General features: G+C 36.3%; 1 protein-coding gene across 1 annotated transcript in view; it reads right to left on the bottom strand.

Annotated features, from left to right (window-relative positions):
- Positions 1-411: 411 nt before the first annotated feature.
- Positions 412-16008, bottom strand: part of LOC113237271 — a 113586-nt gene continuing 97989 nt past the window's right edge. The window contains exons 4-6 of the mRNA XM_026473661.1: positions 1113-3885; positions 632-729; positions 412-437 (exon numbers count right to left, since the gene is read on the bottom strand). Coding sequence (XP_026329446.1) covers positions 412-437; positions 632-729; positions 1113-3856 — 2868 coding nt within the window. The 5' untranslated portion in view covers positions 3857-3885. The remainder of the gene's footprint in view (positions 438-631; positions 730-1112; positions 3886-16008) is intronic.

Genomic DNA, 16008 nt, shown 5'->3' with positions numbered 1-16008 from the left:
ACTGCAATACCAAAAACATCCAAGAAAGATAAATGTAAGGGATAACCTAAAAAAATGTCAAAACAAGACAATGATAGCGATTTTATTCATGAAACAAGGTGCGATAAAATCATTTGTGCGCAGTATATTTGCACGGAATGCGCGTAGGACGCCTGTCACCATGTTTGCGCAATCTATGGCAAAATCTCGATTTGCGCAATCGCAGCTTAGTCGGTGGCAGGCGCAGGCGATCAGCCTTTGTCACTTCACTTGCGCGATTGTTTCTTGTCCGTTTGTACTCGGTTGCCTAATTTCTATTTACATATTTCATATTAAAGTTTGTTTGTAACTATATATTTACAAGGATGAATTTTGCGAACACGTCAAAGAATTTATTTCGATGTATTTTTTTTTGTTTGTTTGAAAATAAACTTAGAACAGCATTTCACTAGCTCCCTCTAGCGAGAAAGTGAACGTAGCACAAAGTCTTTATTGTACTAGTAGGAAGTGTCTACGTAATACCAGTAGCAATTACTAGATGGCGCTATATGCAGTTTCGTGTCATTATGGAGTATATAAAACGCGGGAAAAATAATTCAAGCATCGAATTATTTGATATCATTATTATACGCAAAAAAGGAAATTAACATACCTTTATCGTCTCTTTTTTTTGGTGTTTTCAGCCACTGATGTCGCACTTTCTGCGACCAGCTGATTGGACTTTTTCTACCGCGACTTATTTCTCGAACACTGCAATAAGAAATTTCCATTTGAAAAAAATTTTGCAAGGTGTTTATGATCCAACTTTTGCGGTCCATACATCCGGAGCTTATCCCTACTTTTTCAGTACTAAAAAGATTATCTAGCAGAGTAATATCAAACAGATAGTGATAGTGATGTTTACATTTCTCTTGGGGAACTTGTTCTGCTGATTATGTAATGATGTACATGCTACGCCAAATAGGGTAATTTATTAGGTCACACCAAATGTCTACTTTTGAAAGTTTTGACTATTTTCATTATTAATGAAGCAGAAATAGTAACAGTCGTCCACGAACTTGATTCCCATTCGTTTACTTGTAATAATAATGGAAACGTAAATAACGATGAGTAAATACTTGCATGGTACTTACATAATGATCTTCTGTTCCTCATTTTTCTCCTCATCGGAAACATCAACCCAATCGTCACTCCGGTCACTCCCACTGGCGCTCACTTCGCTGCTTGGCACTTGGAAAGCGATCTCTTGCCCGTTGTAGCTAATCACAGATCTCTGCCCATAGATACTGTTCGTCTTCTGCTCACTTGACAACGTCGACTGACTAATGTTGGACACAGTGTCAAACGATAACCGTTTCTGTGCAGCTGATGTCATTTGCTTCCTCAAATTGTTCCTCAATTTCACCATACTCGGACTGTTCGGTATACTTTCGTAGCAATGCGACATAGACGTCCCATCGGCATGCTTTATCGTATCATAAATATTTTCATTATCATTGTACCCGTTGTAATCGGACGAAACAAAAGAATGTCTGTTACTGTAATTAGGGCTGATGTCCTTAGGTTTTGGCGACTGAGCAGGTATTTTCTCATATATCCGATCCGAACCTATCTTCTCGTAGCTCACAGTTGATGCTCCACTAACAGATTTTGTTATTGAATAGTTCTTGACATTATCTTTGTCGTCAGGCTGATAGTCTTCGGCGATTTGGATACCTGAGCTAGAGGTTAGACAATAAGGCTTGATGGGAGATTTGCAATACTCGTAACCGTCATCGCTATCCCCATCTCCTCGAGTTCTTTCTTCCAACTGATTATCACAGAGTTCATAGTTATGAATACTGCTTTCATCACCTTCAGGGTGGGATCTCATTTCTAAAAGACACTGGTAAATGTTATCTTTGTCACTTTGTGGAGATTCAGGTGGTGTTTGTTTAGGTATCTCTGGCAGAGGACAGTTTAATTTAGAAGATATTGAAGACCTATCGACGCTTTTAATTGGGATTACTAATACGTTGTCTTCGTCGCGAGGTTCTAATGGTTCATAATCGTCTTCCACTACAGGCACTTTCTTTGGCCTAGATGTGAATCCACGTAAAATTTCCTTGTTGTAAGCTTCGACTAAATTACTTTCAAAGTCTGAGTTGGAATCATTTTTGGTTTCACTAGTCACGATACTAACTTGCGGTTCACTTAATTCTTCTAATGTAAGAGATTCGTCACTAATTGAGATTTCTGTTGGATCTATTGAGCTCGCAATTGCAGTATCATTGGCCGTTATAATTACAAAACTGTAGTTGCTATCTGAGATTGATTTTTCGCTATCTGAGTAAATTTGCGTTGTAGACTTTCTGCGCCACAAAAAAGATTCGTTGGGCGTTATGTTCGACTCTATTTCTTGAGACACTTTTTTATCTTTGTCAATTGTTTCAGGGGGTTTAGTGGCAGGAATTGATGAGGTATCAACCGCGCCAGGAGTACTCACAGTTGCAGTGTACTCGTTAACATCCTCTTGTATTATTTCTACTGCTTTCAAAGGCAGTTTTTCTGTATGTATATAGTTTGTTTTATATTTTTTTCTATCATAAATAGGTTCTTTCTTCTTGGGAAGGTCAACTTTGTCTTTGTGTTGGTTATTAACATGCGGTTTGGGAGGTACTTCAGGCGGTTTTATACATTTAATTTTTGGAACACCATCTTTTACTACAACGTTTTTCGTTAAAGTTAAAGTAGATTTCTTTTCAGGTACTTTTGGTTTTTCTTTTACAGTTATTGTACTTTTCATGTTTTCAGGGTGTCTTTTTAGCGTGTTATTAGAAGAAGTTTGAGCGGTAATTTCACACTCAAATTTCTTTATTACATTTCTAACGTTACTTTGGTGAGCTTTTTCTTTTAATGGTTCCGAATTCTTTATTTTTGTTGGAGTGCCATCGACAGAATCTGAACCACTTTGCTGTTCGCTCGAATCCGCATACTTTAAGCGTTTTTTAGGAGACTTTGGAACTCTATTAATTCCGTCCGATTTTGATCTTATAACGCGAATTTTAGTTAAATTGCTGTCCGATACTATTAATTTATCTATTGAATCCATACTGGAGCATCTGGTGCGACTATTGCGTTTCTTGGAGCCTCTTCTTTGCCTTAAAACAATTTTAATGTTGGGACTTGAGCTGAGAGTGGAAGAAGGTGTGGAACTGTTACTAGCTGAATATTTTGATGCGGATTGCAATTCTTCTATAGTTTTTACCAATTTTGTTTGTTTCACAGTTGCATGTTGAGATTCATTTACAAGATTATTGAATTTCTTTGTTAGTTCTGCCACTTTTGTACTTGTTATAGTCATGGTTTTCGTGGCTAGCGGAGGACGTCGGTACGAGGTTGATGCGTTCTTGATTTTGAAGCTGACTTTTCTTGGTTGGGGTTCCATTTTTTTCCTAACAGGCGACATGTTAACTGGAAGAGTAGCCATTTTGTTTTTGACAATATCGGCGGCGGGTTTAGTATCCTTTCCTCCACCCGTGCTTCTCGTATCTTCGTCAGTAGTGATAGCAATTTGAGCGTAATGTAACGCAGGTTCTCTTTTCATGATGTTTGAAAGTTTAGTGGGATTTGGACTGACAGTGGAGTTTAAGAAAGCTTGTTTTGCTTCGTGGATAGATTTGGCTCGCTCGTTGACCGGAAGCTTGACAGGAATTGTGTATACGTATTTGTTATCATTTAGGTTGGTTTTTATAGCCATGTCTGGTTCAGGCAGGATGAAGTTTTTGAGCAGCGCTTTGATCGTGCCGTGTTCTTTGCCATCGCTATTGAGCCTCTTGATCGAAGATATCAGATTGTTTGTGGTTATCGTTTCCCCCTCCATTAGGTTGATAAACATTTGTAACTCTTACTGCTTTTCTACGCCATCTGGAACAATTAAAACATAAATAGTTAATGAATGTACTGGGACTTAGGTAAGCAGAAAATTACTATGTAATTTATTTACATGCAGTTTAAGCTCAATTTACATTGCCGCGGAGCGAATGAAAGCGAATTTTCGCAACACAATTCAAGCCAATTGTGCAACATACAAACTAGATACGAGTCAAAAATCAAGTCGCGTGTCTTCCGGAAAAATTTCATACGGTCTCTGGAATTCTCACAGCCACTGTATCGTAATTGTATGTTTGTTAATTTGTACGTCACTAACTATGTAAAATTTCGATAAAGAAACTCGCTGTGTAAATTGAGGTTTAGGACGCCTTCAAATTAGATGCTTGTAGAAACGCTACAGTGGCGCGAATGTAACGCTTTAGAAATGTTTAGTTCCCCTGTAACTGTCAATTGTGATCAGAATTGACTCGCACAATGCGAGTCGGATTCGCTCTGGACCTTTTGGAGGGAAAAGTGTCGTTTTTATTTTGACTTTCAATTATTTTGTGAAATCTAGTTTAAAGTGGAATAGGATAGTGCTATTGTGCCTTAATCGAAGATTAAAACGTGAAATTATACGAATCTCGAACTAAAATACCCATATCGGCCTATATTAAGGAATCCCGAGTCAATCCAAGCACGCCGCCTCAATTTGCCTATCCTCTTTGTGGCGGCCATATTTACAGCAGCATAATCTACATTCTGCTAAGCGGAAAACTCGACACTGGCGAAATCTTAAAAAGAAGGAACCGCCATTAAGCAAAACGAAGAAGAAAGAATGCGAGTCAATTCTGACTGCATAATTAAATTATAACTTTTTTATAAAAAAAAGACCTCAAACGTACGTGGAATTACATCTATTGCCAAGTTTTGTTGAAATCGGTTACCGGAAAGTGCGCGAAACCGGATTCATCCCCTAGTTTGCCACCCTTAGAGGAGGAATATTGTCTTAAAGTTTAAATGGGACCAATACTGAGGTATCTTATTTTCAACGATGAAAGAATCATCAAAACCGGTTCACAGATGCCGAGTAATCAAGTAACATACATACAAAAAAACCTCCTTTTGAAGTCGGTTAAAAAGCGGCGCGCGCATGTCACGACAATGGTGCTGCAACTGCACTTCTAAATATTGTACGAAAATTAGTAGTGACGCGGCGGCGCCTCCACAGCCTCTGGCTTCAACGTGATTAGTCAAATCTAGATTTGAGGAAGGCCCCAAAAGTAGTTCATTTACGGTCACCGTCTAGATTACACGATAGTGTTAAACACAGATTACATAATTGGTTATATGTAAGCTTAGTTCACTTAATAGCAATGATATGTGAAAGTTTGATCCGTCATGTGTCTGCAGTTTTCCACGATTCAATGGTGTATTATAATGTGTAAACGTTTTCCCATGGCTTCTAACTCTTGCACGTTTTGTAAGCCGTGGTTTTTACACGTAATATATACCTTTGGTTTAGTAGCAGTTCTTTGTGAGAGTCTAGGGGAGTACTTCCACCATACGAGGATTACTGCGTTCCGGTTTTGAAGGGTAAGGGTGCTGGCGAAATTCCAGCCACGTGAGACTTGTCATCTTATTTAAAAACGATGTTAACAAGCACAAAAAATAAATATTTAAGTAATCAAAGTTGCACGAATATGTAATATTAACATGACATTAATTATAAGTTATTATCTAGGCTCACTTAATTAACTTCCCCGTTCTTTGTTTATTGTTGCTTTTGGTCGCTGATTGTGTAGTTAAAACGTGTAGTAATGAACGTAATGTTAATAACCTGAATGATTAGAATAAAGTCCCACATTTAATAATCTAATTTCCGTAGCAGTAAGCTCCTTGTGAAAGAATTTGTCCAGGGAAGTACTGCCACCTTACTTATTTCTGCCGCCAAGCAGTAATGTCAGCATTACTGTGTTCCGGTTTTAAAGGGAAATCACAGGCACATGAGACTTGACAACTTATGTCTCAGAGTGACGGTTGTCCATCCTGTCAATTGATATTATAAAGAAAAAATCTAAGTTACGTTTCTAAGGTAGAGTTTAAATTTGACAATATTATATTTGTATACTTATTGTGGGGCAAAGTTATATCAACGTTATTAACATGAATTTTATTCACTTGTGGTGAGAGTGCGGATTGAATATCTGTCGACCTTCATGACGGAGGCGTTTTGGCCGAAGGGTTTAATACACGCCACTCAGCATTTAAACTACGACTCAATGTCGTCATTAAATTCTAATCAATCAACTGTATTGTTGTAGACTTGGTCACTTGAAATTTGATTGATGACTTTGACCAACCGTTCGCACTATGGTCTCCGCAGGAGGAGAACTCGGGCTCGATCCTTCAAATTGATTCTGGTTTGGGTGTTGTCCTGGAGTAGTGTTACCATTTGTCTGGACAATGATAATCAGGGTATTAGTATTCAGAATAAAAAGTAAATTCCACCTCGCAATAATGTAGTGCAACTCGATTTACGGCAAAAATTTTGTTGTCCGGGGCTTCTCCCATCTTGGCTACTGCGTGAGAGACACTTTCGATTATACTATATAAATTAGTAACAAATAAAACCGGATTACTAAAAAAGTTAAAACAGGTCATAAATATAAAAATTAATATGTACAATAAGCCACCAGTTAGTGTATCTGATTTATAAATAGCGGCATTCAAGCAAACACTGAAACTTTATTACGAAAATCAAGATTTTTATAAGCATGTATGGATTTAAATATACCTAAATGAATATTCATTTTCTTAAAAAAAATTATGATGTTAAGCACTCTGTACTATTATGTAAGTACACCTGTATAATTTAAGTTTGTATTTTCTGTAATTTGACTTACCTACCTATTAGGCAATGTCATTGGCAATGTACTGTATTTGGTGAATAAATCTTTTGACTTTTACTTATATTTTGTTATCAAAAAGTCCGGACTCTTTGCAATAGCTAGGATTTTAGTCCGGACTGTTCAAATTTCGGAATGGTAACCCTATCCCGGAGTGAATTCCGTTGCTCTGCTATGTATAGCGCATTTCTTACTTTAAATGCATGCTATATCATAACCTACCTACAGAGTACTAAAAAACCGACCTCAAAAATCATTCATCCCCTAGTTTACCTTTAGAGAAGGAATATTTTCTTCAAAATAATCAAAATCGGTTCACCAATGCCGAAGAAATCGCGTAACATACATACAAAAAAAACATACAGTCGAATAGAGAACCTCCTCCCTTTTCTAAGTCGGTTAAAAAGTAAAATGAGAATTATACGATCTTATATAAAATAATTACAATAACACTTTCATATTAGCTACAATTTTCAGCGAATAAATATCTTGAATTTATTAGTGTGGCTGTCTGCCACGTTATTATTATCGTGTTATTTGTGTTTAAAAAATCTCGCTGAACATAACAGGAAAAATTAATCTAATGAAGCACCTATATGCTTTGCGTCATTAAAAGGAAAATATGAACAAATTGTTTCACAATGAACAATAGTAGGGTTGTGATTCAAACATCAAGAAAGGTGTTATTTCAATTACGCACATAAAATAACGCAATTCGAAACGAAACCATAATGGCTAAATATGGCATAAAAGCTATGGAGTGCAATTCCCTGCCTGCAGACTTAACTTGGGCCTTTTGAAGGCGAGAGTGAATATTTTTAGTTTAGGCATTATTTAGGTGTGCATCCTCTATTACGGACCTCGTTATGCGACCCTATTAAAAAAAACATAATGAAGCAAAATTCGAAATTATGAAGATATTGATTTTCTATGGTGATTCATATGTAGTTTTATCTCTTTAATTTTTGACTAAAAATGACAAACAATGAGAACACAAAATAAACGGGAAGAAAAGTCTTTGGGAAAACGATTTGGTAGGATTTTGGATACGTCTGAAATACGAACACATGCCACGACATTGCCAGCGGTGGCATTTTGTAATTCCAATTAATTTATTTTTTTATAATATCAAGTGACGGAACAGACAAGTCGTACGCCTGATGGTAAGCTAGTTTATAAATAATATCAAGTTTGGGACGACGTCATTTTAACAATTATCACTTAAAACTCTGTAATAAAGTAAGCACATAATATAGACTAGAATGTTATTACGTAAAAAAATATTATTGAGAGAGGTGCGTGCGTCCGACGTGGAGAGATTGTGAGATGGCATTTTTATAAAGAAAATATTTTCCAAACGCTTCTGATTAATGGCCTATATATGAATATGAAGAAAGTAATTAATTATTAGAGGTCAGAATAGGACGATATATTTACCTATACCTATATGTACTATGTCAATATTACACATACAGTGTGACATTCTTTATTTGACAAACCACGATAAAAAACCTCATGTTCCCGTATACTTAGCATGGTGCAGATGATTTTGATGTTTAAGGCGCTTTCAAATTAGACGCTTCTAGAATTGTTGCAGTGTAGTTATACTAATGTATGTAATGTAAGTAAGCAAGTAATTGTATAATTGCTCCTTAAAATATTGTGATAATTAAATAAAAAAACCCGTAGATTGAATAAAAATTACGAATACGGAACTTTACAGATAAACAAAAAAGATAGACGACTCAAGTGGCGCAACAGTTTGCACTGTCGTCGTTGGATGTGGAGGTTCTGGATTCGATTCCCGGTAGAATCAAACAGGGCAATGAACTTTTCTAAATTGGTTCTGATCTGGATGTCATGGGTAGTGCCCCAGAGTATTCTCGTACACATAGTACAAGGGATTCCCCAGTTTGAGACGATTTTTTTTTCATGACCGTGGATACAAGTCCTTCAATCGAAATATTAGAGACAATAAACGTAGAAATTAATAGAAAAAAATAGCTCAATAATAATCATAAACAAAATTCATGAAATTTTTTCTATAGTATTTACGATGAGTTTAAATAAGAAGTAAACTGGGTTTGGTAGTAAATTTTAGACACGGCGGGGAACGTTTAGTTTGATGCGAGGTAATTTGATTGGTTTAAAAAAAAAACGAATAAGACAACATTTCAACACGCTTGTATAAGCTAACATCGTCAATCACGTGCCATCAGTTCAATAAATTGTTTCATGTAACGCACACAGTACACTGTTTAGATATACAATACGACACCATTATCATGTCAATCACTTATGTGTCGTACACAGCCTTAATGCGAGAAAGCAGCACGCTCTGACCCTAGACTATCTAGTTAACCCTACAGCTTGAGCCAAGACATAAACGGCATTTAGTTAGCTGACGGATCATATCAAAGCCGATATTAAACTTAACAATATGTTAATTTCTTTCTATCAATGACAATAGGACATAATGCGTCGTGAAATATTTAACGGAACCATTATACTAAAGGACATGGAATAAGTACGAGCCGAAGTGCATTGCATGGACATTAGCTTTAGAACAGTAGAGCTCCTTGTAAAAGTAAGGGTAATTAAGGGTAAGGGTGCTGGTGTAACTATGTACGGGCACATGCGGCTTTTAAACTTTATGTCAAAGTCAAATAAATCTTTGTTCCATAGGAAAGTGTACTCACACTTTTCTTGTTTTGTTTTTGCGTACACACTCATAGCTTCGCACTAGGGAAACCTTGTATCGGATACACACATAGACAACCTCAAATTACACCAAAACTCACGAGTGAAATAAATGTAAGCCATACAAATATTTCTCCCGACCTGGGAATCGAACCCGGGACCTCTGCGTGGCACTAAACTTGAAATCGTCATAATATTGTACAATCAATACATTTGATGAAAATGTGACATGAACATTAGCCTGAAGCACCTGTAAAGGTACCGGCTGCAGTGAGAAGATTCTAAAATCTCTCTCTAGATGTCACTAGCGGCGCTGAATGCAGTAAAATCCAGTACAAATTTCTATAACAAAAAAAACACATAGAAGAATTTCGAAAACTCGATTACTTGCCCTGTGGCTGTCGAAGAGATTTTTCTGTGTTCGATCGTTGTAATTATAATCGTCTTATTGATTAAACAAATTCCCGTGAGAAGAATATGCAAGGAACTCTAGGAGTTGCTCTATGTATACATTTGTACACAATTAGGTATCATTTACATCAAACATCATTGATCGTGAGAACCTGCTAAATGAATCACTACAAAGGATTTTTGTCATCCAAGTACTCAAAAGCTTATTATAATTATTCATGACAAAAGAAAAATAAGTTGTTAAAAATAAAATATCTGCAACAAGCACGTAGGACATTTGGGTCTCCTAGTTTGTCCCGTGCTAAGTTCTGACGTCCAGTAACTAAAACGCGGCAAAGTGAAAAATGGTCAAATTAATATCCGTTTTAAACAGCATAAGATAGAGCACAAAATTCTCTTTTAAAAATAGTTAAAATTAGTTAACGTGCTCGACTTATTGGAACTTACCTTAACGATGCATTGGTGAAATATCATTAAACAATGTTAATTTCTAAAACCGGGTTATGGTTTTTTATGATATCTCAAAAAAATATTGTGTCACTTAGATACGTTTTTGTTAGCGGGCGGCAGAGTTGGGAGAGCGCCAGACGGTATGCTGAAGGCGCTGGTTCGAATCCAGCTGGATCAAAGGAATATTCTTTAGTGTTAGAACTTGGTTTGCTGCCGTACGTACATGATTTTAAAAAGACTCAGCTGGGAATTGAATACGGTCCATCGATATGAAAAGTAAGTATTCGCACAACTAGGCCGCAACTTACACTGATACAGCAAATCCGTCATCCATCTCGCAACGTATGAATGTTACACGTTTCGCCTAAATACCTACTTACCGTTTCCCTCGCGCTGCGCCCGCGCATTCCACGTACGATGGTCGTACCGTGAAATTACCGGCCGTTCTGATCATGTTATGTTATTTTAACACTTCTTTGGGATATTATTAGTCGTTATTCTTCGCATTGTCAGTAGATGTTGTTTGTATTTGGAGTAATTAGTGTTACTCAATGTATTGAGAGATTTTAGGAAAAATAAATGAATATTTTAACTAATTAGAAGTAATGAAACTGGATCATTTTCGAGTTAGTTTCTTCTACCTAATTTCGGTGGCAATTTTTATTATTTGCATATTGTAGTATTATTTAATATTCGACGGTAGTATCCTGAAATGTTATTTAATATTTCACGATAATATCTATACCCGAATACTTAAATAATAAAAATTGCCCCCGAAATTAGGTAGAGGAAACTAACTTAAAAAATCACCCTTATACGAGCATTTAATTTTAATCTTTACTTACGTATATAAAATGAAACTATTTTTTCAGATATAACCCCCGTTTTTTTATCAAACAGATAAAAAATCGCCGCACCGGTAGCACTTTATAAAATGCAATGTAATATAGAACATATATTCTACGAAATAAAGTATACATTTATTCTAACAAAACAAGAACAAATCCTTGCTGTGACGGGCTACGCATTTTTTGTTTAAGACGAATCGGCGGAGGACGAGCGGGAAAAACTGTTTTGCTAGATTAAATGGTTTAGGTATTTAATATTAAATAACAGCCTTACAAAAAATATACGACACACGTAAGGACATTGTCTAAAGAATGTGCTAATTACTTACACGATAGGAGGTACTTTAACCGATCATATAAAATCCTGAAACAGGCTAAAATAAACGTCTAAAACCATTGACTTACAAATAAATGGACGACGGGTCTAATACAAAAACCACGAAAAAAATGTCCCAAGTCAACCTATTCGAAATTTAAATTGTAATGTCATCGCAGTATCGCGCTGTCAGTAGAACAAGTGAAGACTAAAGCGGAGTGTCGCGCTCTGTATACGATTTTAGCGCCTTACAAGTGCGGACACTTTTTAGCGCGGACCCGACGTCCATATAATTGTAAGTCAATGTCTAAAACGAATTATTTAAGAATAAAATATCTAACTTTGTACATAATTTTTATATGGAGATATTTCTCTTTAAGTACTACAAAGAATCTGGTAAATTTTGGTTTTCAACTTAAACCCTTATTAGGTATTAAATCACATTTATTCTAAAATTTGCACGACTAAAACGACACGCAGCGCCGCCCGCCGCTGTCCCGTCAGTTGCCATCGGGCGCTTATCGACGTCGGTTCTGTGTCAAATTTTCTTCGCCTGTTCTTATTTTGTTCATTCACTTACAATGAAACAGAGGGCTGCTGGAAGTTGTTTCATAATTATTTTTATATAGGTAACCATTAATATATAAGTGCTAATTATTTTATTGTTAAATATAGAAAAAATCTCTTTTTATGCTGTAATATAAAGAAATATGCCCAAAATACATGTACACATTTACTTCGTCTACGCATCGCAATTACACATTAGGTTCTAATATTAAACTAAAAAAATTATAGTTTTACTATGAAGAATGCATAATTTAGATTCCCTTCTTAATGCTTATTTTAATACTATAATAGCTTTATGTACATTTGTTTTAATTGTATTGTATTAAATTAAGTTATATTGGAATAAATTTATCTTTATCTTTATTATCTTTATTCGTAGTAATTTACAGCGCGCGAATTACGGCACGCGACAGGCGGCCCCCACACCTCACCTTCTAAAATCTAGGCTCGCGTTAAAATATCTCGCCTTAAAGAAATCTAATAGAAGATAAAGTTTATGTTGCATTGCTTAATTTTTTTGTCGTAGCGTAGGCACATGGAGTCACATGTACTCAACCGTTCGTCGTGCCCTCAAATGACAAACTACCGCTTTCTCACTTGGCTACCATTGCTTTTTATTGTCAAAGATACAATAAGTAAATTGGATCGAAGCTATAAAATTTAATTATGCCGCAAAAACAAATAAATCAGCAAGGCTGAAGCAACGCGCGTTACAAAACGACCCGTGCGCAGGTTCTAGATCAATGTGGCGTTCATCGTGAAAAGGCGCAGAGGTAATTAAAGGAACCATGAATTACATGATTAAATAAACCCTGTACCCTGACGCACCATGGGAACAATCGGTGAGCACCTTGCGCCATTTGCAAACCCTTTTACCACGATGGGAAGCATTATATTGTACGCCATTGATACGGTAAGAAGAAGATAAAAATATCTATACTTCGGGGAAGAAAGGGCGTAGATAAATGTCAAAATACGAATTTTAAAGAACGAGTGAAAAAACAAAAATTTAAAAAAGTTTTCGATTATATCTTTTGTACTTGTAAATCTACATATATATTTTGCAATATCAAGTCACGGAACGAACAAGTCGTGCGCCTGATGGTAAGCTACACGCCTGTCCATAGCAGTTGCAGGGCCACTCAGAGCTTTAAATTGCAGAGATCTGAGGGGCACTGCCACTGCGCCCGTCACCCTGAGACGTAGATTGTCAAGTCCCACGTGCCTGTAATTTCACAAGTACCCGTACACAGTACACAGTAACCCCGGGACACAGTAACGCTGACGTTACTGTTTGGCGGCAGAAATAGGTAAGGTGGCAGTACTTCCTTGGACGAACTCCTCACAAGGAGCTCTACTGCTACTAAGATACTATATTTATGTAAAAAGTGATAATATTGTTCTTTCATTTAACCAGAGACGAGCATAGTCCAGAAGTTAGCAATGTAGGCGGTCCCTGATTGCCAGTACGACTAATTTTGGTATAGAGTTTATTCTGGGTATTGTCCCGGGGACAAAGAACTCCCTGGTATATCTCCTGAGAGATTTTGAATTTTTAAGTAGGTGATGTCGTATTCCCCAGCAATGGCAAAGTCGGCCGGAGACACGGACCCAGATTCAAGTAACGTGCTGTATCGGATTATTATATTTCGGATACCTATTTTAGACTCTCGCCTCTTCCATGTACAAAAGTTAAAGATTAGACTTTCGCGATTGATTGGAAATTAGACTATTTTTCCGTACCATCACTTTGAGATCCAGATGAAAAATCCATAGCGGTCATAAGACTGCAGTACCACTTCTTAATATGTTTTATTTTATTTTCTAATTCCCTTAATTAGAAAAATTCATATGTTTAAAATAAAATATTTTCCAAAGCGTTTGTAATGTAAATTGGATTGACTTTGGGACATTAAAAATAAGATATTTGAATTAATAACTTTTGTAAATATACATAGAGTATTAGTAGAGAGAGTGTTAATATTAGACGTAACTGGTTGATGACTCTATCATCTCAGTCAGTCATGACCATAAGAGCGTCTGCACACTAACTAACTAAAGAAATAACGGTAAAAATTGTCAGAGGGATCATTTTATCTCTGGGTGTACAAGCGATATTCGTAATATCTCGGATTAGAATTGGACTTATGCAGAGGCGGCCGCCTGTGTGGCCAGACCAGGGTATAAATACACAAGCGACATCCGAAGTGCGTCCGAGATTTAGGGTCGTATTCTAGAACTCTATTCAATGCTCAAGTCAGGATTGCACTGGCAACACAAGCACTGGAAATACGACCCTAATGGCAGGGACTTGAGTATGATTACGAGTGCTTTAAACCATACTCAAATCCTGACTTGAGCATTGAGTAAAGTTCTAGAATACGACCCTTAGAGTTTGGAAAAAACATAAGCTCAATTTATATCGGAAAACATACTTTTATTTCCAATTATTAATATTATTTATGACCAATGCAAAATGTGAGATAGAAATTTGCTCGGAGTTTTAGACGAGTACAGTACAATATTTGATTATAGGAACGTTTTCTCATGCAATCACAAAATTTGGAGTACACGCAGCTCACGCAAAGCTTTCTCGAAAGTCTGAACGTGATGGAAATCGGTTCGCGACGCCATTACACCATGCGACGTTATCTAACCCAAATACAAACACCAAGGGATTTGTTATAGTTAATTTAATGCGGTTAGTGAAAATTTGGAGGATTTATGCGCTCACGCATGTCTGTGGCCAAATAATGTGAAGTGATAATTTGCAAAACACAATTTTTATGGTTGTTCGTTATTACAAATTCTAAAAAAAAATCTATAAAAATTTTAGTTTTAGTCACGTAATTTGTACAAACTTCCGCTGAACGATTTTGCAAATTTAGACTTATACGAGAATTTTAAGCAGCAGTTGTGGAAGAGTCCAGGGAAGTACTGCCACCTTACCTATTTCAGCCGCCAAGCAGTAATGTTAGCATTATTGTGTTCCGGTTTTGAAGGGCAAGGGTGCTGGTGAAATTAAAGGTCCATGGGACTTGTCAACTTATGTCTCAGTGTGACGGGCGCAGTGCCCTTCAGACCTTTGCCATTTAAAGCTCTGGTGTCACTGCCACTGTTATGGACAGGCATGTAGCTTACTTTTCGTTACGTGTCGTTTACTTACGTGACTTGTTCTTCCTGTCACTTGATGTTATAAAAAAAGAAACGCAAATTTATGTTGTTTTCTGGCATAAAACAAAAAATTTCAATTGTAATACATATATACAGGGTAACTCATTTTCAAAAGGTTGTTTAGTATCGAAAAAATCGAAAATAAAATTATTGCCATTAACACATTATGAATGAAAAAAAAAAAACCATTTTTATTTCTTTCCCATCATCTCTAGTTTACGACACAAACAACAATAACTCTTTTAAACATTTACAACCAAAACTCTGTATAGTGTGTATAAGCAATTCGAATACAGTTTTCTTTTTAATATAACAAACACGCTATTAAAAATATCACTTGATGTTGAGCGATGACGTAATCGACGATGGTACGCGTTTGTCATAAATATTACATATTCTACATAATCCAGCACCTATTTGATTTATAAAAAAATTGTGGATACCTGTACTACATATGTAAAGTAACATAGTGAAACCAAATGTTTACTTACCAATGCAATTCGACCGAGTTTAAACCAATGGCCACATTCTTAAAACACATTCTTTTTGGGCTTATTTACATCAAAATCGGCACAGCACTGCTCGTACATACAGATACTGGCACATATACCTATATTTTAAACAAGGCTGACGGTAAGTCATTGTGTATTCGCCAGTTGGTAAAATTACAGACGTAACTTCTCAATAGTTTAGGTGTTCTTTGCTTTGTAAAGAATCTATTGTAATTAATTCTATTAAAATGATGACGAAGTGTCATCAGATTACGTTTTTTAGTAGTCAAGGAAAGTGCCAACTTGCCTAT

This window comes from Hyposmocoma kahamanoa, unplaced genomic scaffold (assembly GCF_003589595.1).
Source record: "Hyposmocoma kahamanoa isolate Upper Pololo Valley unplaced genomic scaffold, ASM358959v1 93, whole genome shotgun sequence".
In the NCBI taxonomy this organism is placed as follows: Eukaryota; Metazoa; Arthropoda; class Insecta; order Lepidoptera; family Cosmopterigidae; genus Hyposmocoma; species Hyposmocoma kahamanoa.
Note: the sequence above shows the minus strand (reverse complement) of the source record. Positions and strands in the feature narration are given on the sequence as shown.